This window comes from Ranitomeya imitator, chromosome 1, assembly GCF_032444005.1.
Source record: "Ranitomeya imitator isolate aRanImi1 chromosome 1, aRanImi1.pri, whole genome shotgun sequence".
Taxonomy (NCBI): Eukaryota; Metazoa; Chordata; class Amphibia; order Anura; family Dendrobatidae; genus Ranitomeya; species Ranitomeya imitator.
In genome coordinates, this window is record NC_091282.1 from 12,086,342 (window position 1) to 12,109,666 (window position 23,325).

The 23,325-nt window shown below is 48.1% G+C and overlaps 2 protein-coding genes and 1 pseudogene across 2 annotated transcripts in view; all 3 read right to left on the reverse strand.

Annotated features, from left to right (window-relative positions):
- The window catches only part of LOC138657437 (zinc finger protein ZFP2-like), a 492,419-nt gene extending 488,895 nt beyond the window's left edge, over positions 1 to 3,524 (reverse strand). Inside the window, exon 1 of the mRNA XM_069745228.1 lies at positions 3,305 to 3,524. The gene's annotated coding sequence lies outside the window, so the exon portion shown is untranslated. The remainder of the gene's footprint in view (positions 1 to 3,304) is intronic.
- LOC138657470 (zinc finger protein 585A-like) overlaps positions 1 to 23,325 on the reverse strand; it is a 115,483-nt pseudogene that overhangs the window by 75,824 nt on the left and 16,334 nt on the right.
- Positions 18,471 to 20,305, reverse strand: LOC138657490 (zinc finger protein 84-like). The gene is made up of 3 exons (XM_069745271.1): positions 20,201 to 20,305; positions 19,346 to 19,743; positions 18,471 to 19,295 (listed from the first exon to the last, which is right to left on the reverse strand). Exons 1-3 carry the CDS (start codon positions 20,303 to 20,305, stop codon positions 18,533 to 18,535), a joined length of 1,266 nt encoding a protein of 421 aa, XP_069601372.1. The 3' UTR covers positions 18,471 to 18,532.

Sequence of the window (23,325 nt, forward strand, 5' to 3'; positions counted from 1 at the left end):
GATCACATCTACAAGACGTCACCGACCATGACCGATGGATCCTGTAACTAAGGCTCCGATCACATCTACAGACGTCACCGACCACGACCGATGGATCCTGTAACTAAGGCTCCGATCCCATCTACAAGACGTCACTGACTACGACCGATGGATCCTGTAACTAAGGCTCCGATCACATCTACAAGACGTCACCAACCACGACCGATGGATCCTGTAACTGAGGCGCCGATCCCATCTACAAGATGTCATCGACCACGACCGATGGATCCTGTAACTAAGGCACCGATCCCATCTACAAGACGTCACCGACCACGACCGATGGATCCAATAACTAAGGCTCCGATCACATCTACAAGACGTCACTGACCACGACCAATGGATCCTGTAACTAAGGCTCCGATCACATCTACAAGACGTCACCGACCACGACCGATGGGTCCTGTAACTAAGGCTCCGATCACATCTACAAGACGTCACCGACCACGACCGATGGATCCTGTAACTAAGGCTCCGATCACATCTACAAGACGTCACCGACCACGACCGATGGATCCAATAACTAAGGCTCCGATCACATCTACAAGACGTCACCGACCACGACCGATGGATCCTGTAACTAAGGCTCCGATCACATCTACAAGACGTCACCGACCACAACCGATGGATCCTGTAACTAAGGCTCCGACCACATCTACAAGACGTCACTGACCACGACCGATGGATCGTGTAACTAAGGCTCCAATCACATCTACAAGATGTCACCGACCACGACCGATGGATCCTGTAACTAAGGCTCCGATCACATCTACAAGACGTCAGTGACTGATGGATCCTGTAACTAAGGCTCCGATCACATCTACAAGACGTCACCGACCATGACCGATGGATCCTGTAACTAAGGCTCCGATCACATCTACAAGATGTCACCGACCACGACCGATGGATCCTGTAACTAAGGCTCCGATCACATCTACAAGACTTCACCGACAACGACCGATGGGTCCTGTAACTAAGGCTCCGATCACATCTACAAGATGTCACCGACCACGACCGATGGATCCTGTAACTAAGGCTCCGATCACATCTACAAGACTTCACCGACAACGACCGATGGGTCCTGTAACTAAGGCTCCGATCACATCTACAAGACTTCACCGACAACGACCGATGGGTCCTGTAACTAAGGCTCCAATCACATCTACAAGATGTCAGTGACTGATGGATGCTGTAACTAAGGCTCCGATCACATCTACAAGACGTCAGTGACTGATGGATCCTGTAACTAAGGCCCCGATCACATCTACAAGACGTCACCGACCACGACCGATGGGTCCTGTAACTAAGGCTCCGATCACATCTACAAGACGTCACCGACCACGACCGATGGATCCTGTAACTAAGGCTCCGATCACACCTACAAGACTTCACCGACCACGACCGATGGATCCTGTAACTAAGGCTCCGATCACATCTACAAGATGTCACCGACCACGACCGATGGATCCTGTAACTAAGGCTTCGATCACATCTACAAGACGTCACCGACCACGACCGATGGATCCTGTAACTAAGGCCCCGATCACATCTACAAGACGTCACCGACCACGACCGATGGATCCTGTAACTAAGGCTCTGATCACATCTACAAGACGTCACCGACCACGACCCATGGATCCTGTAACTAAGGCTCCGATCACACCTACAAGATGTCACCGACCACGACCGATGGATCCTGTAACTAAGGCTCCGATCACATCTACAAGACGTCACCGACCACGACCGATGGATCCTGTAACTAAGGCTCCGATCACATCTACAAGACGTCACCGACCACGACCGATGGATCCTGTAACTAAGGCTCTGATCACATCTACAAGACGTCACCGACCACGACCCATGGATCCTGTAACTAAGGCTCCGATCACACCTACAAGATGTCACCGACCACGACCGATGGATCCAATAACTAAGGCTCCGATCACATCTACAAGACGTCACCGACCACGACCGATGGATCCTGTAACTAAGGCTCCGATCACATCTACAAGACGTCACCGACCACAACCGATGGATCCTGTAACTAAGGCTCCGACCACATCTACAAGACGTCACTGACCACGACCGATGGATCGTGTAACTAAGGCTCCAATCACATCTACAAGATGTCACCGACCACGACCGATGGATCCTGTAACTAAGGCTCCGATCACATCTACAAGACGTCAGTGACTGATGGATCCTGTAACTAAGGCTCCGATCACATCTACAAGACGTCACCGACCATGACCGATGGATCCTGTAACTAAGGCTCCGATCACATCTACAAGATGTCACCGACCACGACCGATGGATCCTGTAACTAAGGCTCCGATCACATCTACAAGACTTCACCGACAACGACCGATGGGTCCTGTAACTAAGGCTCCGATCACATCTACAAGATGTCACCGACCACGACCGATGGATCCTGTAACTAAGGCTCCGATCACATCTACAAGACTTCACCGACAACGACCGATGGGTCCTGTAACTAAGGCTCCGATCACATCTACAAGACTTCACCGACAACGACCGATGGGTCCTGTAACTAAGGCTCCAATCACATCTACAAGATGTCAGTGACTGATGGATGCTGTAACTAAGGCTCCGATCACATCTACAAGACGTCAGTGACTGATGGATCCTGTAACTAAGGCCCCGATCACATCTACAAGACGTCACCGACCACGACCGATGGGTCCTGTAACTAAGGCTCCGATCACATCTACAAGACGTCACCGACCACGACCGATGGATCCTGTAACTAAGGCTCCGATCACACCTACAAGACTTCACCGACCACGACCGATGGATCCTGTAACTAAGGCTCCGATCACATCTACAAGATGTCACCGACCACGACCGATGGATCCTGTAACTAAGGCTTCGATCACATCTACAAGACGTCACCGACCACGACCGATGGATCCTGTAACTAAGGCCCCGATCACATCTACAAGACGTCACCGACCACGACCGATGGATCCTGTAACTAAGGCTCTGATCACATCTACAAGACGTCACCGACCACGACCCATGGATCCTGTAACTAAGGCTCCGATCACACCTACAAGATGTCACCGACCACGACCGATGGATCCTGTAACTAAGGCTCCGATCACATCTACAAGACGTCACCGACCACGACCGATGGATCCTGTAACTAAGGCACCGATCCCATCTGCAAGAGGTCAGTGACTGATGGATCCTGTATCTGAGGCTCCGATCACATCTACAAGACGTCAGTGACTGATGGATCCTGTACCGGAGTCTCTGTCGCTCGTCTCCTCCGTGCTGCCGTCACTCAGGTGCTGGTACACGCTCAGTACTGAGCCGCCTCCCGCTCTCTGTACATTCGGCCTCTGCTGGGCGCGGTTCTCTGTATATTCGTTGATATTTAGGAGATGAGATTTTCTCTTTTCCAGGATGAATCTGTTGCGGTGGATGATCTGAAGGACCTGTGGTGATGTCACGGTCATGTGATCAGGGGCGGTGCTCAGTGGTGTGATGGGATGAAGAACCTGTGGTGACCTCACGCTCACGGTCATGTGATTAGTAGGTCGCCTTGCCGTGTGCAGCTCTTTTGTTCTCGCTGTTATCAGCCAGTACATAGAGATGTATACAGGGCCGGCTCCAGGTTTTCGGGGCCCCGGGGTAAAGAGTCTCAGTGGCCCCTATAACACAGACCACGATTCATGATGCACAGATAAGTAATCTCGGCACAGGACAATGTAGAGATTTCACGTCTTCCTTTAAATGAGTGACATCTATGGTCGGTTCCACATCACAGTGACGCACATATACGTCGTGTGGGATTTGTGCTACAGCCGGGGTTTAGGTGTAAATGTTCCACTTGTGTAATTTGTAGACTGAGCTCTCACGTGTGGGGTCCTTTCTCCAGTACTTGTCGCTGACTTGTATTGTTCATGATCGTTGTCTTTGTCTTTATTATGTGCAGCCCTCCTCACATGTAAAGCGCCATGGAATAACTAATTATTATTATTATTTATTGTTATAGCGCCATTTATTCCATGGCGCTTTACATGTGAGGAGGGGTATACATAATAAAAACAAGTACAATAATCTTGAACAATACAAGTCATAACTGGTACAGGAGGAGAGAGGACCCTGCCCGCGAGGGCTCACAATCTACAAGGGATGGGTGAGAATACAGTAGGCGAGGGTAGAGCTGGTCGTGCAGCGGTTTGGTCGATCGGTGGTTACTGCAGGTTGTAAGCTTGTCGGAAGAGGTAGGTCTTCAGGTTCTTTTTGAAGGTTTCGATGGTAGGCGAGAGTCTGATGTGTTGGGGTAGAGGGTTCCAGAGTAGGTGGGATGCATGAGAGAAATCTTGTATACGATTGTGAGAAGAGGAGATAAGAGGGGAGTAGAGTAGGAGATCTTGTGAGGATCGGAGGTTGCATGCAGGAAAGTACCGGTGTAACAGGCCAGATTAACCTCCCCACCCAGAATATACAAAGGGTATTATTTGGACTAGGCCAGTTTATACCCCTCTGGGCCAGAATATATCCCAGCTGCTGTAGATCAGATTTTTCATGCTTTTGAGAACCATTGAGTGATATACGTGATGACGGGGCCCCAGGCAGCACACAGGGGCATCAGGCAGAGCACAGGGGGGGCAGAGACAGCGCATGGGGCCCCAGACATGGCACAGGATTGAGTGATATACCCAGGCAGCACACGGGGGCAGAGACAGCGACCGGGGTCCCAGGCAGCGCACAGGGCCCCAGGAAATGCACAAGGGCCCTAGGCAGAATACAGATGCCCCTGGCAGCACACATGGGCCTCAGGCAACACATGGGGGGAAAGAGACAGCGAACGGGGTTCCAGGCAGCACACGGGGCCCCAGGTAGCACACTGGGGCCCGAGGCAATGCACGGGGCCCCAAGCAGCGCTCGGGGGCCCCAAACATCACACAGGGGCCCCAGACATCACACATTGTACAGAGGCCCCAGACATCACACAGGTGCCCCAGACATTGCACAGGATTGAGTGATTTACTCAAGAACGAGGCCCCAAACATCGCACGGGGGGTCCCAGACAGCGCACAGGGGCCCTAGACAGTGCATGGGGGTCCCAGACAGCGCACAGGGGCCTTGCGCGCTGTCTCTTCCCCCTTGCATGCTGTCTCTCCCCCCAGTGCGCTGTCTGGGGTCCCATGCGCTGTCCCTGCCCCTCTGTCCACTGCCAGGGGCCCCTGTGTGCTGCCTGGGGCCACTGTACGCTGCCTGGGGCCCCGTGCGCTGCCAGGGGCCCCTGTATGTTGCCTGGCGCCCTTGCGCTGCCTGGGGCCCCTGTGTGCTGCCTGGGGCCACTGTGTGATGCCTGGGGCCCCTGTGCGCTGCCTGGGGTCCCGTGTGCTGCCTGGGACCCCGTTCGCTGCACCCCATGTGCTGCCTGGGGTCTTGTGTGATGCCAGGGGCCCCTGTATGCTGCTTGGGCTCACTGTTTGATGCCTGGCACCCTGTGTGCTGCCTGACGCCCCTGGTTGCTGCCTGGGACCTTGTTCGCTGTCTCTGCCCCTCGTGTGCTGCCTGGGGCCCTGTTATTGAATATATCACTCAATGGTTCTCAAAAACCTGAAAAATCTGATCTACAGCAGCTGGGGTATATTCTGACCCGGAGGAGTATAATCTGGCCTAGGCCACTTTAACCTTGGGTATATTCTGGGCGGGGGGTTAATCTGGCCTGTTACACCGAGAGATGAGGTCACAGATGTATGGAGGAGACAGGTTGTGGATGGCTTTGTATGTCATGGTTAGGCTTTTGTACTGGAGTCTCTGGGTGATGGGGAGCCAGTGCAGGGATTGACAGAGAGGAGAGGCCGGGGAATAGCGGGGGGACAGGTGGATTAGTCGGGCAGCAGAGTTTAGAATAGATTGGAGGGGTGCGAGAGTGTTAGAGGGGAGGCCACAGAGCAGGAGGTTACAGTAGTCAAGGCGGGAGATGATGAGGGCATGGACCAGGGTTTTTGCAGATTCTTGGTTGTGGAATGTACGGATCCGTGAAATATTTTTGAGTTGAAGTCGGCAGGAAGTGGAAAGGGTTTGGATATGTGGTTTGAAGGAGAGATCAGCGTCAAGGATTACCCCGAGGCAGCGAGCTTGTGGGACTGGGGAGAGTGGGCAGCCATTTACTGTAATGGATAGGTTCGTTGGGGAGGTCGCGCGAGATGGGGGAAAGATGATGAATTCTGTTTTGTCCATGTTAAGTTTTAGAAATCCAGTGGAGAAGAAGGATGAAATAGTGGACAGACATTGAGGGATTCTGGTTAGTAGGGAGGTGATATCTGGTCCAGAGATGTAGATCTGTGTCGTCAGCATAGAGATGATATTATGCTGTAAGAATCAGGCTGCACTCAGATGTCACCCGAGTGCAGTCCTATAGTGAGTGTGACGATTCACAGGAGGAAAACGGGAAGTGGACCCTCTAGACCGCGACGACGAACCCATCACGGACGAGCTGACCAGATAGACCGCCCCCTATACAGGGAGAGTTAGGGGCAGGCCCGTGAGGGACTATCGCCACGGAAGCTGGAGGACCAGGACGGGAGAAGACCAAGATGAGGCGTGGATAGTAGGACCACAGAGTAATGCTATAGAATCAGGCTGCACTCAGATGACACCCGAGTGCAGTCCTATAGAGAGTACTGCAGAGACACAGGACTGATGGGTAAACTGCACCAGTACAGGGACTGGCAAAGGGACTGAGGAAACACAGAGGCTAGCAGGATCCAGGAAAGACAGGAACTGCAGAGACACAGGACTAATGGGTAAACTGCAGCAGTAAGACAGGATAAACCCAAAGTCAGAGGGAAAACGAACTTCACAGAGACTAAGAGCGGACAGGAACACCTGAAGGAACAAATGATAACCAGGCACAGAGGGACGGCAGGAAGCAGTTTAAATACCTACAGGCAGGGTAGCACTTCCAGGTAACAGACCTCAAGTACCATAGAGAGGACAATAAGCAGAACCAACCACAGGGTATTAGTCCTCCAGGACCATAGAGGAGACAAGATCAGAAGTGCACACGCGCAGCACTGAACCTGGTATGCGTGCGCGCACGAGAAGCAGAGGCCGGGAGCGAGCGCGGAGAAAGAGACGCTGACTGGGGAGGCGGCAGCAACGGTATGACAGATGATACTGAAAGCCGTGAGATTCTATGAGCTGTCCCAGGCCGAAGGTGTAGATGGAGAAGAGCAGGGGCCCTAGGACTGAACCTTGTGGGACTCCGACAGATAGGGGGCGAGGTGAGGAGGTGGTGTGTGAGTGGGAGACGCTGAATGTCCGGTCATTTAGGTATGATGAGGTCCAGGATAGGGCCAATTCTGTGATGCCAAGGGATGAGAGGGTCTGTAATAATAGGGAATGGTCCACTGTGTCAAAGGCAGAGGACAGGTCCAGGAGGAGGAGGACAGAGTAGTGTCGCTTGGCCTTTGAGGTTACTAGGTCATTGGTGACCTTAGTTAGGGCAGTTTCAGTGGAGTGGTGTGACCGTAAGCCAGATTGTAAGCGGTCGAAGAGGGAGCAAGAAGAGAAGTGGGAGGACAGTTCAAGATGGACGTGTTGTGCCAGTAGTTTTGAGGTATAGGGGAGAAGTGATATAGGGCGATAGCTAGATACAGAGGATGGGACAAGGGAGGGCTTTTTGAGGATGGGTGTGATTGAGGCATGTTTAAAGCTTGAGGGGAAAACACCAGTTGTTAGTGATTGGTTAGGGTTGGGATGAAGACTGTGGTGTGGTTTAGGATGAAGTGGGATGGGTTCGGATCAAGTGCACAGGTGGTGAGATGTGATCTTGAGAGTAGAGTGGAGAGTCAATCTATAATGGTGGAGAAGTTGGTTTTGGAGGTGGAGGGCTGGGCAGTTGGGAGAAAGAGCTCTGGGAGTTGTTGACCAAAACTGTCTCTGATGTTATCAATCTTCTGCTTGAAAAATGAGGCAAAGTCTTCAGCTGAGATTAGTGGGGAGGGAGGAGGTGCTGGGGGATGGAGGAGAGAGTTGAAGGTGTTGAATAACTGTTTTGGGTTGTGAGACAGGGAGGATATGAGAGATGAGAAGTAGGTTTGTTTAGCTGTGGCGAGTGTGGCCTCGAAAGTAGTGACGGACTGATTGAATGCGATGAAGTGCTCGTTGGAGTGGGATCTTTTCCATCTCCACTCAGCAGCCCTGGAAGCTCGCCTCAGTTCTTTGGTCAGGCTTGTGTGCCAGGGCTAACTGTTGATTTTGAGCTTTGGTATCTGTGCGAGGGGCGACCGATTCCAAAGCTACAGCTATTGTGGTGTTATACAAAGCGGCAGGGAACTTATGTCTGTGAGAGGGAGGAGGGATTCAGACAGTGAGTGTAGATCGAGGTGTTTATGATTTCTGCGAGGGTGTGCAAGTTTGTGGGGTGGGGATTGTGGGCAAGGAGTGGAGAGGGAAGAGAATGTGAGTAGGTTGTGGTCAGAAAGAGGGAGAGGAGAGTTAGAGAGATTAGATAGGGAGCAGAGGCGGGTGAAGATGAGGTCCAGTGTGTGGCCATCTTTGTGAGTGGCTGCAGAAGACCATTGAGTGAGGCCGAAGGAGGAAGTGAGAGATAGAAGTTTGGTGGTAGCTGAGAGGGAAGTGTCAATGGGGATGTTGAAGTCTTCCATGATGGTAGTGGGGATGTCCGCGGAAAGGAAATTAAGTAGCCAGGTGGTGAAGTGGTCAAAAAAGGTGGAGCCTGGCCCTAGTGAGCGGCAAATGACAGCCAGTTGGAGGGTGAGTAGATGTGCACATAGTGCACCTCAAAGGAAGGGAGGGTAACAGAGGATGGCAGTGAGATTGGGGTGAAGGAGCAGTTATCTGACAGGAGAAAACCAACTCCTCCACCATGTTTGCTGCTGGGGCGGGGTGTGTGAGAAAGGTGGAATCCACCATACAAAAGTGCAGCAGGAGAGGCTGTGTCAGAAGGGGTGAGCTATGTTTCGGTGATGGCGAGGAAGGAAAGTTTGTGAGTAATTAAAAGATCATGGATATGGGAAAGTTTGTTGCAGACTGAGTGAGCGTTCCACAGAGCTCCTGTTATTGGGACTGGGGAAGCGGGGGCCGGGCAAATGGGTATAAGGTTAGAGAGATTACGGAAAGTTGTGATAGAGCGTGGATGGGAGGTAGAACTGACTGTGGGGATGGGGAGGAGGACCAGGATTTGGAGCAACATCACCGGCAGTGAGGAGGAGCAGAGAAAGTGTTAGAAGGTGGGAGCAGGAGAGGGCATGAGGGGCTGTCTGTGCTTGGAGACAGAGGATTGTATGTTGAGGAACAGTTCAGAGGAGGAGGTGAGATGGATGGGGAGGATTGAAGAAGAAATGAACAGTTCCTTACTAGGTGTAGAGATTAAGGAGGTTAGTAGAAAGTGAAGGATTATAGGGATGAGAGTGAAAACAAACAGAAACATTGTTTACAGTGACTGGCCAGTTACCTTCAGTTCCCTTTTGCTTCCATTCTGGAATTAATTCTGAGCATTACACTTCTATGATATGCTTATGTGATACACTGGGCAGACTGATGTCTTGGCAGACTTATGTATATATGTGAAACAAAGTACATTCAGGTAGGGTTGAGCGAAATGGGTCGGCCAGATTCAGAAGTCGCCGACTTTTGGCAAAGTCGGGTTTCATGAAACCCGACCCGACCCCTGTGTGGGGTCGGCCATGAGGTCGGCGATATTTAAGATATCGGGAATCGGTATCGGAATTCATATTTAAGTGTAAAATAAAGAATAAAAATAAAAAATATTGATATACTCACCCTCGGACGCGCCCTGGTTCTCACCGGCAGCCTTCCTTCCTGAGAATGAGCGCCTGAAGGGCCTTCGATGACGTCGCGGCTTGTAATTGGTCGTGTGAGCGGTCACATGGGCGTTCACGCGACCAATCACAAGCCGCAACGTCATCTAAGGTCCTTCAGGCGCTAATTCTTAGGAAGGAAGCGTCCGAGGGCGCGTCCGAGGGTGAGTATATTCCTAATAGGTATATACTCACCCTCGGACGCGCCCTGGTTCTAACCCGCAGCCTTCCTTCCTAAGAATCAGCGCCTGAAGGACCTTAGATGATGTCGCGGCTTGTGATTGGTCGCGTGACGCCCATGTGACCGCTCACACTACCAATCACAAGCCGCGACGTCATCGAAGGTCCTTCAGGCGCTCATTCATAGGAAGGAAGGCTGCCGGTGAGAACCAGGGCACGTCTGAGGGTAAGTATATCAATATTTTTTATTTTGATTCTTTATTTTACACTTAAATATGGATCCCAGGGCCTGAAGGAGAGTTTCCTCTCCTTCAGACCCTGGGAACCATTAGAAACCCAATGCACTGCATTGGGTTTCGTGTTTCGGCCAACCCCGACCCCGACTTTTCTATAGGATCGGCCGATTTCACTCGACCCGACTTTTGAAAAAGTCGGGTTTCGTGAAACCCGACCCGATCCTATAAAAAGAAAAGTCGCTCAACCCTACATTCAGGTGTGAAGATAATTAAAGGGAACCTGTCACCCCGTTTTTTCAAGAAGAGCTAAAAATAGCGTTAAATAGGGGCAGAGCTGTGCTTTACATTAGTGTATTTTGGAGCCTTTATTCCCCACCTATGCTGCCGAAATACCTTTGTAAAGTCGCCGTTTTGGGCTGTCACTCACGCTGGTCAGGTCATATGGGCGTGGTGACAGCGCTATTTCTCCCCCAGATCTCCGTTGGTGGTGTAGTGGTGTGCGCATGTCCAAGTGGCAAATCCACTGCGCAGCTTCAAGGAAAATAGCGCGATCTGCGCTATTCAGCTGCTTATCGGTGGGCGTGGCCATCTTTGTGAGGCCGCGCGTGCGCAGATGGTTCTTCTCGGCTTCCTGGGGCTCCAGGAAAATGGCCGCGGAATGCTGCACGTGCGCAGATGGAGATCGCGGCGACCATTTTCCTGCAGCCGAGATGCGAACAATTCAGGAGCCGAGGGTAGACCGGGCACGGAAACAAAATGGGCCATTTTAGAGAACCGATCTACTACTGTAAGTATGACGGTACAGCCTGAGGAACTTGGTAGATCAGTAATAAATTCCATGGCGATATGCTGCCACGGGGCAGAAGGAACTGGAAGAGGAAGCAGAGCGCCACGGGGTAACTGTCTTGGCACTTTGTTCTTGGCACAGGAAGGACAAGAAGCGACAAACTCTTCCACATCTTGACGTAACGTAGGCCACCAATAGTAGCGGGCGATGAAAAGGAAAGTCTTCTTAATCCCCGCATGACCTGCCAATTTCGAAGAATATCCCCAGCGAAGCACCATTTCTCTGTCACCTTCAGCCACAAGGGTTTTACCCGGAGGCGGACTGAACACCCTTAAAGGAGCTACAGTGACCATCTTGGAAGGATCCAAGATATGTGCTGGTTCTTTGTCGGTATCCTCCAGCTGGGAAAGCTTAGACAGTGCGTCAGCTTTGATATTCTTGTCACCAGGCCGACAACGAAGCTCGAAGTTGAAACGAGCAAAAAACAAGGACCATCGGGCCTGTCGTGGATTAAGTCTTTGCGCAGTCTGAAGATAGGCCGAATTTTTAGGGTCAGAGAAAATTACAAATGGATGTACGGCTCCCTCCAGAAGATACCTCCATTCTTCAAGTGCCAGCTTTATGGCCAAGAGTTCACGGTCTCCGATGGTATAATTGCGTTCTGAGGCAGAAAACGCTTTTGAAAAGAATCCACATGGAACCATTCGATCCACAGGGGACCTTTGGGAAAGCACTGCTCCAGCACCTGAGGAGGAGGCATCAACCTCAAGAATAAATGGCTTGTTAATCTCTGCACGGTGCAATACAGGAGCGGAGGAAAAAGACTGCTTCAGGAGCATAAAGGCATTTTCGGCCTCCGGGGTCCATATCTTCGGGTTGGAACCTTTACGGGTAAGGGAGGAAAGAGGCTGAATCCCAGAGGAGAAATGTGATATGAACTGCCTGTAGTAATTAGCAAATCCAAGAAACCGCTGGATGGCTTTTACTCCGTAGGGTCGCAGCCAATTGAGAATGGCATTCACTTTCTCAGGGTTCATCTTAAGTCCAGAATCCGAGATGATGTATCCAAGAAAGGGTAGAGAAGTTTGCTCGAAGAGACACTTCTTGTACTTAGCATAAAGACGATTTTCTCTCAAACGTTGCAAAACCAAATGAACACTTCTTCTGTGGGTCGGTAAATCAGCTGAAAAAACTAAGATGTCATCTAGATACCCCACAACACAGGAGTAGAGAAGGTCTCGGAAGATGTCATTGACGAATTCCTGGAAGACTGCGGGAGTATTGCACAGGCCGAACGGCATGACTAGCTATTCATAATGACCGTTCCGGGTGTTAAAGGCGGTCTTCCATTCATCTCCGGCGCGAATACGAACAAGATTGTAAGCACCCAGTAGATCTAACTTTGTGAAGATTCGCGCCCCTCTAAGCCGATCAAAGAGCTCCGGAATGAGAGGTAGAGGGTATTTGTTTTTGACCGTGATATTATTCAGGCCTCTGTAGTCAATGCAAGGATGAAGCGAACCGTCCTTCTTCTTGACGAAGAAAAATCCCGCACCTGCGGGTGAAGAAGACCTCCGAATGAATCCTTTAGTTAAAATTTCTTGGATGTATTCGGACATAGCCTGAGTCTCCGCAGGAGAAAGCGGGTAAATTCTTCCTCTAGGTGCTGTAGAACCGGGAAGAAGCTCGATTGAGCAATCATAGGAACGGTGCGGAGGAAGACTCTCAGCTTCTTTCTTGTCAAAGACATCAATGAAGGACCAGTAAGGAGAAGGTAATCCGGAGGGGACGGAAACCGCCACTGGAGGGACAACAGGACAAACGGACAGTAGACATTGTTTCTTACAAGTAGGTCCCCAACGAAGCATGTCTCCTGAACGCCAGTCAAAAGTAGGTTCATGAGTTTGGAGCCACGGTAACCCGAGTAACAGAGCATGGGCGAGATTAGGCAGAACGTAAAAAGTGATCTTTTCACAATGTAGAGCCCCGATCTGCAGCTCAACTTCTTCCGTAACCATGGTGATGGCGTCTTGCAAAGGTCTCCCATCTACGGAGGCAATTAAATGTGGAGTGTCCAAATTGAGAACTGGAACGCGAAGCCTCCGAACCACTTCAAGACTGAAAAAATTGCCTGCCATGCCCGAATCCACATACATGACCTCAGAAAAACGCTTCAGATTAAGAACCAGTAAGACTGACAAGAACAAAGGTTGAGAGGAATCAGGAACCCCTAGGGAGGTCTCTTACCTGTCCTAGGCGGAGGAGTTTTCCAGTCTCTCGGGGCAAGACCACAACAGAGAACGTCTCTCCCTACGACGCTGTTCCGCCATCTTGACTCGATCTACTTGCATGGGCTCAGGAACGGAAGCAGAAGGAGACACCAAAGGCCGCAGACTCCCAGACCAGCGGACAGACGGTGTGGAATGAATAGGTCTCCTCTCTCTAGCGGACACACGAGATTGTTCTTGAAAATGTAAGTCAATGCGCGTAGACAGGGAAATACGATTTTGTAAAGCAGTTGGGGTATCCCGTCCAGCCAGTTCATCCTTTATCCGACTAGACAGACCTCGCCAGAAGGCACCCACCAAAGCCTCATTGTTCCACCCTAGCTCCGAGGCTAGGGTACGAAAGCGGATGGCATATTGGCCAACAGTTAGAGAACCTTGCTGAAGGTTGAAGAGATTCCATCGTAGAGGCCAAGCGTCCGGGCTCATCAAAAACCTTGCGAAAGGTCTCCAGAAAAAACGCCAATTGAGACTATGGGAGACGGCACTGGTTCAGGAACTCCCTACAGAGTTTGGGATCCCCACTAAACCTAGGAGGTTTGCCAAGACGAGGTGGCGGATGAGGCAAAGAAGCAGAGTTAGAGTCTTGAGAGACTACTTGAGCGGATACCGCAGAGACGACTGCAAGTTAAATAGGCGGTCGTCGATTGAAGCCATACTGGTCAGCATATGTGCCTGCGTATCACGCTGCTGGAAGAGCTCTTGCTGGAGACCCGCAAGTTGAGTAGCATTAACTGGGTCAGCCGCCTGTAACGAAGTCAGGCGAGACTCCATGGTCTTCATAAAGGACATAATGTGCTGCTGATTGTCGCGCAAGTGCGCCAATTCCTTCTGGGCAGAAAACGCGGTACCGGCGGGGTCCATGGCCTGATCGTACTGTGACACTACCAAGGAGGTGGAGCTAGAGTGGACCCTCTGGACCGTGAAAAAGACCTACCCCTGGGCAAGCTGACCTAGTGGGACCGACCCCTATACAGGGACCGTCAGGAGAAGGCCCAGAGGTCACCAGACCACAGTAGCTAATACCGAGAGATGCGGCTCAGAAGGAGGGAAGGGAATGAGACAAAAAACAAAGAAAGTACTGGGGACGGTAATACTGGAACCAGGACGACTGGAACAACTGCAACAGAAAACACACGCTCAAAGGTACAGGAAAACAGGGAAGCTGGAACGAAGGCGAATCTGTAGGGAGAGAGAGAGAGAGGATTAAGGGAAACGAACGATGGGAAATGCTAACAGAGGCAGAGGAGAGCATGGACAAGGGATAACGCAGGATGACGTGAATAGCACAGGGATGCCAGACACTAGAGAACAGAGAGGCCAGAGACATAAGCAAAAAGCAAATGACGATCAGGCGCCACCATGCAGGGGAGACGGCCTGATATACCAGACACCTCACCCGGATTGGCTGTAGGAGATCAATGGATTCAGGTATCCAACAGCAGAAGGATTGTAGCGCGTACGCCCTCTAGAGAAGCCAGAACGCTTGCGCAGGAGACGGATCCCTGTAGCAGAGCCAGAAACAGGAAGCTGAGGAGCACCGAGGAGAGGAGCGCGCTGGGAACTGGAAGCAGGAAGAGTCGGCGCCACTGCAGAAGCACAGAGGAAAGCGCGCCGGGATCCTGGAGCTGAGCGGCAGGAACGAGCAGGAGGAACAGCCGCAGAAGAAGCAGGAGGAGCGTGTCGGGACACTGAGCTGTAGATAAGACCGTGATGCCAGTGGCCTTAGTTTATAGGCCATTTTGGGGTGACAGATTCCCTTTAAGCTCAAGTCCAGACAGACAGGACCTTGCCTGTGGACAAATCTGAAGCTGCCAGATCACCAGAGCAGCTGACGTCCGAGCACCAATGGGAAGGCGCCACATCATAGACATGCTCAGATGGGTGAAATCTGGACTTAGGCTCCAGAGCATAACGCTGCACGTGTGAACCAGTAGTCACCATAGGCTTAGCTGGAGAGCCAGCAATAACTTCACATACAGCACGATCCTGGGAGGGAAAAGCACTGGGACCGGAGTCTGTGCTGAGCAGTCATCCCAGTGGCCGACCCTGAATGGGAGACCACTGCACCAGACAAGGCTTGGGATCTATCCTGTGCAGCAGGAGAATCCCGGCGCCTCACACACACACACAAAATCTGCTTGAAACGCAATATCTGTTTATTTTTCAAAAAATGTAAAAAAAAATTGCATGGGCTCCTGCATAATTTTCATAACCAGCAGAGGGAAAGCTGAGGGCTGATGTTAATATTCTGGTAAGGAGCCAATCGCCATAAAGGTTCCCAGACTATTAATATCAGCTCACAGATGTTTTCTGGGGAGCTTCGATCCTCTGTGAGGTTAATAGGGATTGTGTCTAGCGTCATATCTTTTGTTACTGTGTGCGAGTGGCAAGGTTCTATTGCAGAGCATCTGCTCCATTACTGTGTGCAAGTGACACAGCTCTATTGCAGAGCATCTGCTTCATTACTGTGTGCGAGTGACACAGCTCTATTGCAGAGCATCTGCTCCATTACTGTGTGCGAGTGACACTGTTCTATTGCAGAGCATCTGCTTCATTACTGTGTGCGAGTGACACTTCTATTGCAGAGCATCTGCTTCGTTACTGTGTGCGAGTGACACTGTTCTATAGCAGAGCATCTGCTTCGTTACTGTGTGCGAGTGACACTGTTCTATTGCAAAGCATCTGCTTCATTACTGTGTGCGAGTGACACTTCTATTGCAGAGCATCTGCTTCGTTACTGTGTGCGAGTGACACTGTTCTATAGCAGAGCATCTGCTTCGTTACTGTGTGCGAGTGGTAATACTGCGTGTGCTGCTCACTGAGTGATGTCTAACTCAGTGAGAGCTAGCAATCGCTCACTGCGTTCTCCGCCATTGTTCACATTAGCTGCAGTATTACATCTCTGCACAGTGGACCCTGGGTGGCGAACACACTTTATTATTATATTTTGTTTAGTGTGTTACGCCAACCCTAAGGTTGCCGTCACACTATCAGTATTTGGTCAGTATTTTACATCAGTATTTGTAGCCAAAACCATGAGTGGGTGATAATACAGAAGTGGTGCATATGTTTCTATTATACTTTTCCTCTAATTGTTCCACTCCTGGTTTTGGCTACAAATACTGATGTAAAATACTGACCGAATACTGCTAGTGTGACGGCAGCCTAAGGCTGGAGTCGAACTCAGCATAAGACAATACGGTCCGTATATTACGGCCGTAATACGCTGAAAAGTCCCCAAAATAGTGGTCCGTAGCTCCTCCGTAGGCAGGGTGTGTCAGCGTATTTTGCGCATGGCATGTAATCCGTATGGCATCCGTACTGCGTATTTTTCTCGCAGGCTTGCAAAACCGACATACGGCTATACAAGGGATCCATGTGTAAAAAAAACAAACAACATATATACTGTCTATATATATATATGTGTCAGTAGACACATATATGTATATATATTATTACTTCATACAGTGCTAGATAGCTTTAAAGCCGGTAATTCAATTACCGGCTTTTGCTCTCTCCTTCCTAAACCCGACATGATGAGACCTGGTTACATACAGTAAACCATCTCATATCCCCATTTTTTTTTTTTGCATATTCCACACTACTAATGTTAGTAGTGTGTATATGCAAAATTGGGCCGTTCTAGCTATTAAATTAAAGGGTTAAATGGCGGAAAAAATTGGCGTGGGCTCCCGCGCAATTTTCTCCGCCAGAGTAGTAAAGCCAGTGACTGAGGGCAGATATTAATAGCCTGGAGAGGGTCCATGGCTATTGCCCCCCCCCCCCTGGCTAAAAACACCTGCCCCCAGCCACCCCAGAAAAGGCACATGTGGACGATACGCCTATTCTGGCACTTGGCCACTCTCTTCCCATTTCCATGTAGCGGTGGGATATGGGGTAATGAAGGGTTAATGCCACCTTGCTATTGTAAGGTGACATGAAGCCAAATTAATAATGGAGAGGCGTCAATTATGACACCTATCCATTATTAATCCAATACTAGTAAAGGGTTAAAAAAAAACAACACATTATTAAAAAATAATTTAATGAAATAAAAACAAAGGTTGTTGTAATATTTTATTCTACGCTCAATCCAATCACTGAAGACCCTCGATCTGTAACAAAAAAAAAAAAAAATAAACCAACAATATTCATACCTTCCGCAGATCTGTAACGTCCAACGATGTAAATCCATCTGAAGGGGTTAAAATATTTGGCAGCCACGAACTCTGCTAATGCAGCGTTGTTCCTGGCTGCAAAACCCCGGGGAATGAAGGTAAAGTAGGTCATTGACCTATATTTACCTTCATTTGCGGTGAGGCGCCCTCTGCTGGTTGTCCCTAGATCGTGGGAACTTTCCTAGAAAGCTCCCAGGCTGTTCATTACTAAACCTTGGGCTTGGTATTACAGATAGATAGATAGCTAGATAGATAGATTATATATATATATATATATATATATATATATATATATATATATTCATCACTTACATTTGTTTTGTGTGTGTAAACATTATATTTGAACATGGTATGTAATCATATTATGGTCTTCAATGGAGAATGAAAAAGAAGAGGTTGAACAAGGAAATGACATCACAATTGAGGATATGTTATTTAAAAAGTGAATTGAATTGCATTACTGCACTAGAAATATGAAAAATTGAGAATGCTTAGTGCATAAATTGGCCAATTCATGTGTACCTGGAAGCCAAGATAAGGCGATTCACGTTTTCAGGACCTAACATAATGCCATTCCTCTCTTCGAATAATGTCTTCATCTGTATGGGAACCTAATGTGAATCTTCTCTTGGACTGAAATCTATATCTCTGTGGAGGGGTAGGGTCCTGCAGTGATTAAAAACGCCTGAGGCCAATTTATGCTCTAAGCATTCTCAATTTTTCATATTTCTAGTGCAGTAATGCAATTCAATTTTCAGATTTGAATGCTATGGTGCCACAGAGTGCTGCGTTATACGTATGATTATATGTGAGTTGGTTACTCTAGGTAAGCACCTGTTCAGACTTAGTTTATGTTTGGATGTGACGGTCAGTTTTTTAAAATTGTTCTTCTGTTCAGTGACATATTAATTAAAATCTTCCTTATCGAATGGGGTGTATTCATTTATGCTGAGCAATGTTTATTACAATTTATAAAACACAGAGAACATAATTACAGTTTCTTTCCTGCATGCCTTCTCTCATGTTTTACAAGATATGATTTATGTATAAAAGATTTTTCACATTCTGAACATGAATACGGCTTCTCGCCTGTGTGACTTCTCTTATGACTCACAAGACTTGATTTTTTTGTAAAGCACATTCCACACTGTAAACATGAAAACAGTTTCTTCCCTATGTGAGTTCTTTGATGTCTAACAAGCACTGAATTATCTCTAAAGCATTTCCCACATTCTGAACATGAAAATGGCTTCTCTCCAGTATGAATGGTGTGATGTCTACTAAGACTCCCTTTATCTCTGAAGGACTTCTCACATAGTGAACATGAATATGGCTTCTCCCCTGTGTGAATTCTCTGATGTATTATAAGATACCCTTTATATGTGAAGGACTTCCCACATTCCGAACATGAAAATGGCTTTTCTCCTGTGTGAATTCGCTCATGCATAGCAACTTGTGATTTATATAAAAAACATTTCCCACATTCTGAACATGAAAATGGCTTCTCTCCTGTGTGAATTCTCTGATGTTTAATAAGACTCCCTTTATCTGTGAAGGCCTTCACACCTTCTGAACATGAAAATGGCTTTTCTCCTGTGTGAATTCTCTCATGCATTGCAACTTGTGATTTATATAAAAAACATTTCCCACATTCTAAACATGAATATCGAGCCTCTCCTGTGTGAATTCTCTGATGTGTAAAAAGACTCGCTTTATCTGTGAAGAACTTACCACATTCTGAACATGCATAGCAACTTGTGATTTATATAAAAAACATTTCCCACATTCTGAACATGAAAATGGCTTCTCTCCTGTGTGAATTCTCTCATGTACAACAAATTGTGATTTATTAGTAAAGCGTTTCCCAAATTCTGAACAGGAGTATGGCTTCTCTCCTTCGTGCTTTCTTTGTGTTAAAAAATCTGAGTATTTAGTAAATTGCTTGTCACATTGAAATATTCTATCCACTTTGTCACAGGGAATTGTGGCAGCAATGCGAGATTGCTCAGGAGAGGGTTCCTCATGATTAGGAGGATTATTACTAAGTGAAGTGCTGTGAAGTCCAGGAGGTCCATGAAGGGTAATGAGGTTTTCTCCATTAGAGTGCTTCCTGATATCATCTTTTTTACAATTTAGTGATAATCCGTTATTCTCACGAGGATTTCCTGTAAGGATGAAAGATGGATTGGATGTGAATTTTTCCTACAACACAAAAGGGATTATTACATTTATACTATGGAGCTCAGTGAAAGGACCGGTAATAAGGAAGACAACTACACAGAGCCGGCTTTAGGTTTTCGTGGGCCCCGGGCGAAAGAGTCTCAGTGGGCACCTTAAACACATACCATGATTTATTGGTATTATAATGCCACATGGAAACAGAATGATAACACCATACTGATCATTAACAAAAACCACTGCACCAAAACTAATATTATCACCGTATAGAGGTAGATATCAGTTGTAGACAGGGGTTCCGTATACCTTACATATGTGTATTACTTACTGATAAATCCAGTGACTCGCCAATGATGTTTTCGTTTCTCCTGTTCTTCCCCAGCTCAGACCACTATGACAACTTAATACTTTCATATCTTATTTCTGCAGAAATTCACACGCAAAATTGGGCACATCAAGTCTTACCAAACTAAATAGAGACCTTGACAAACCGGCAATCTGGGAACTCATCCATGTCACAGGCACTAATTACAGTGATGAAATGGCTGATAGCGACTTGATATCTGCCAACACCAGAGGCAGCCATCACTTACGACAAGTAACCGACGCATGTCAATACCAGCCAAGACTTGTCCTGCGGGCACTATTGCCATAATTCTACCACACAGGGATCTGATCAGTCGGTTGTGGTAGGGGAGCCATAGTGATTAACTATCACGGGGCATGGATTATTATAAGCACTCCATGAGGCGTACCCCGATTCAGGGGAGACCCCACTCAGGAGGACCGGTGTCCATTAATTTCACCTCTCATTTCCACACCCCAGTTTTCTGACACCCTGCAGCTAACACTGTACCCCTTCTAGATTATTATTATTATAATTTATTTATAAAGTACAATTAATTCCATGGTGCTGTACATGAGAAACCACAGCTATACTGCCCTCTCTATGCCTCCACACAGTGATAATGTTTTGTTTCCCCCCCTATGAAGATTTTGTGTATCCACTTGGAAATGACCTGCTTTCTGCTCTATATGATAATTATGGCGCTCTTTGCTCTATAAAATAATAATACACCTTACAGCAGTGTTCCCCAACTCCGGTCCTCAAGAGCCACCAACAGGTCATGTTTTCAGGATTTCCTCAGTATTGCACAGGTGATAATTGCATCCCCTGCACAGGCAATAAGTCCATCACCTGTGCAATACGAAGGAAATCCTGAAAACATGACCTGTTGGTGGCTCTTGAAGACCGGAGTTGGGGAACACTGCCTTACAGTAATAACGTTCCCTTTTTCCACACACTCAGATCCACCATCGTTGATCGCTCACCTCTTGGATATGCTCGGTATCCGTCAGTGCAGGATGGCCGTACACTGGTGACCGAGGTTCATTGTGAGTTATTGCAGCGGTTTGAACTTTCCTGCAGATCGAGTGATGCTGGAGCCGATGACCCCACTGACAGCGCGACCTAAGCTGACTGAAAGGTCAAACGGGTGGAATAAATCATGACACCTTGACTCAGAGCCTCCACTGACACAAGACACAGGATCCAGCCCTGTCCCTGACCTCCTGCCCGGTCCTTCTATTCTCCAGTAGAGAAGCAGCCCGGCTGCCGGCACAGTGGTGAGGTGAGATCAGCAGATACAGTGCACAGTGGCCGGGCCGCCACTTGTACACCATTAGGCCTCTTTCACACTTCAGTCTTTTGACGTCAGTCTGAAACCGCCATTTTCCTAAAATAGCGGATCCGCCATTTTTCTTTTGCGGATCCGCTATTTTCCCATAGACATGCATTAGCGACGGATTGTGGCGGATGGTCGTTCGTTCCATCAGCCATGTGATGGATCCGTCGAAATTTGGCGGACGTTGTCTAGACATTGACGGACATTATAACGTTTTTTATCTGCGCCGAAATGGCGGTTCGCGACGGATCCGTCGCATCCGACATTCCATAGAATGGCCGCCTATGGGCGATGGATCCGTCGCGACCGTCATTTCGGCAGATCCGTCGCCCCAATCCGCTTTTCCAATTGCGCATTCTCCAAAAAGTAGATACTTTTCCTAGACAACCCCCAAGTAACTGATCCGTCAAAAAAACGGATCCGTTAGAACCGTTTTCTCAACAATTGTGACGGATCCGTCGATCTGTCACTATGTCAGAGCAGACTGACGCCAAACAACTGAAGTGTGAAAGAAGCCTTAAAGTGCACTGCCAGCAGCTGTCTTCTAGGCAGGAGACGGTGGCAAGTGGGCCCCCCTGTATGTCCAGAGCCCAAGCACTTACCCAGGTGCGCTGGATGGTGACGCCGGACGTGTCAAAACATTAACACAAGGACGATAAAGTGACTAACACTTGTAAACTGGTGAAATTGGCTCAAGTCAGGGGTGGCAGAGATTAGACAATAAATAGAGAGTTCTGTCATCAGGATTTACCCCTTAATATAACACCAGTGCCATTTCTCTCTCTCAAGCTTCCTATCATGCCCTTAGTGTACAAAAAAGTGTCCACGCAATTAAAAATCAAGTTTTAAGATTTCAGTACGATATTAGCCGAGCTCCAGCCACCGTAATCATGTCCTCAGTATGCCGAAGGGCAGGATAGGAAACCTTAGAAGACTGCAATAGCTCTGAAGGCACATTAACTCTTTAGGACCAAGCCACATTGTACGTTAATGACCGAGCTTCATTTTTAGAATTCTGACCACTGTCACTATGTGGCAATAACTCTGGAGCTTCACTTGATCCCACTGATTCTGGGACTGTTTTTCATTACATATTGTACTTCACGTTAGTGGTAAAATTTGGTCGTTATTATTTGCTTTTATTTAAAAAAAATTGTATTTTGTGGTTTTCATATTTTTATGTTTTTTTTAATACCCTTAAACCATACAGTTAAATAACCAAAAATAATTAATAAAGAACATTTCCCACATTTCTACTTTACATCAGAATCATTTTTCAAACATCATTTTTTTTTAGGACGTTCTAAGGGTTAAACGTTTATCAGCAATTTCTCATTTTTCAAACTAATTTTATATTTGAAGTGACTTTGAGGGGTCTATATGACAGAAAATACGCAAAAGTGACACCATTCTAAAAACTGCACCCCTCAAGGTGCTCAAAACCACATTCAAGAAGTTTATTAACCCTTCAGGTGCTTCACTGGAATTAAAGCAATGGGGAAGGAACTAATTAACTATTTAATTTTTTCCACAAAAATGTTGCTTCAGCTTAAAATTTGTAATTTTCACAAAGATAAAAAGAGAAAATGCATCATGTAATTTGCAATTTCTCCTGAGTACACCGATACCCTATATGTGGGGGAAAACTACTGTATGAACGCTGTTATGGCTGGCAATCAGGCAACACAGCGTGCAGTAATCAGCGCACATACAGAGATCTGGCAATAACCAAAAACAATAGGACGAGCTCTGAGACGTGGAATCTCTGTAGACTGCAGTACCTGATCTATCCTCACACAACTATAAGCAGCAGTGGATTGCGCCTAACAACTACCTATGCAACGCGGCACTGCCTGAGGAGCTGACTAGCCTGAAGATAGAAATACAAGCCTGACTTACCTCAGAGAAATACCCCAAAGGA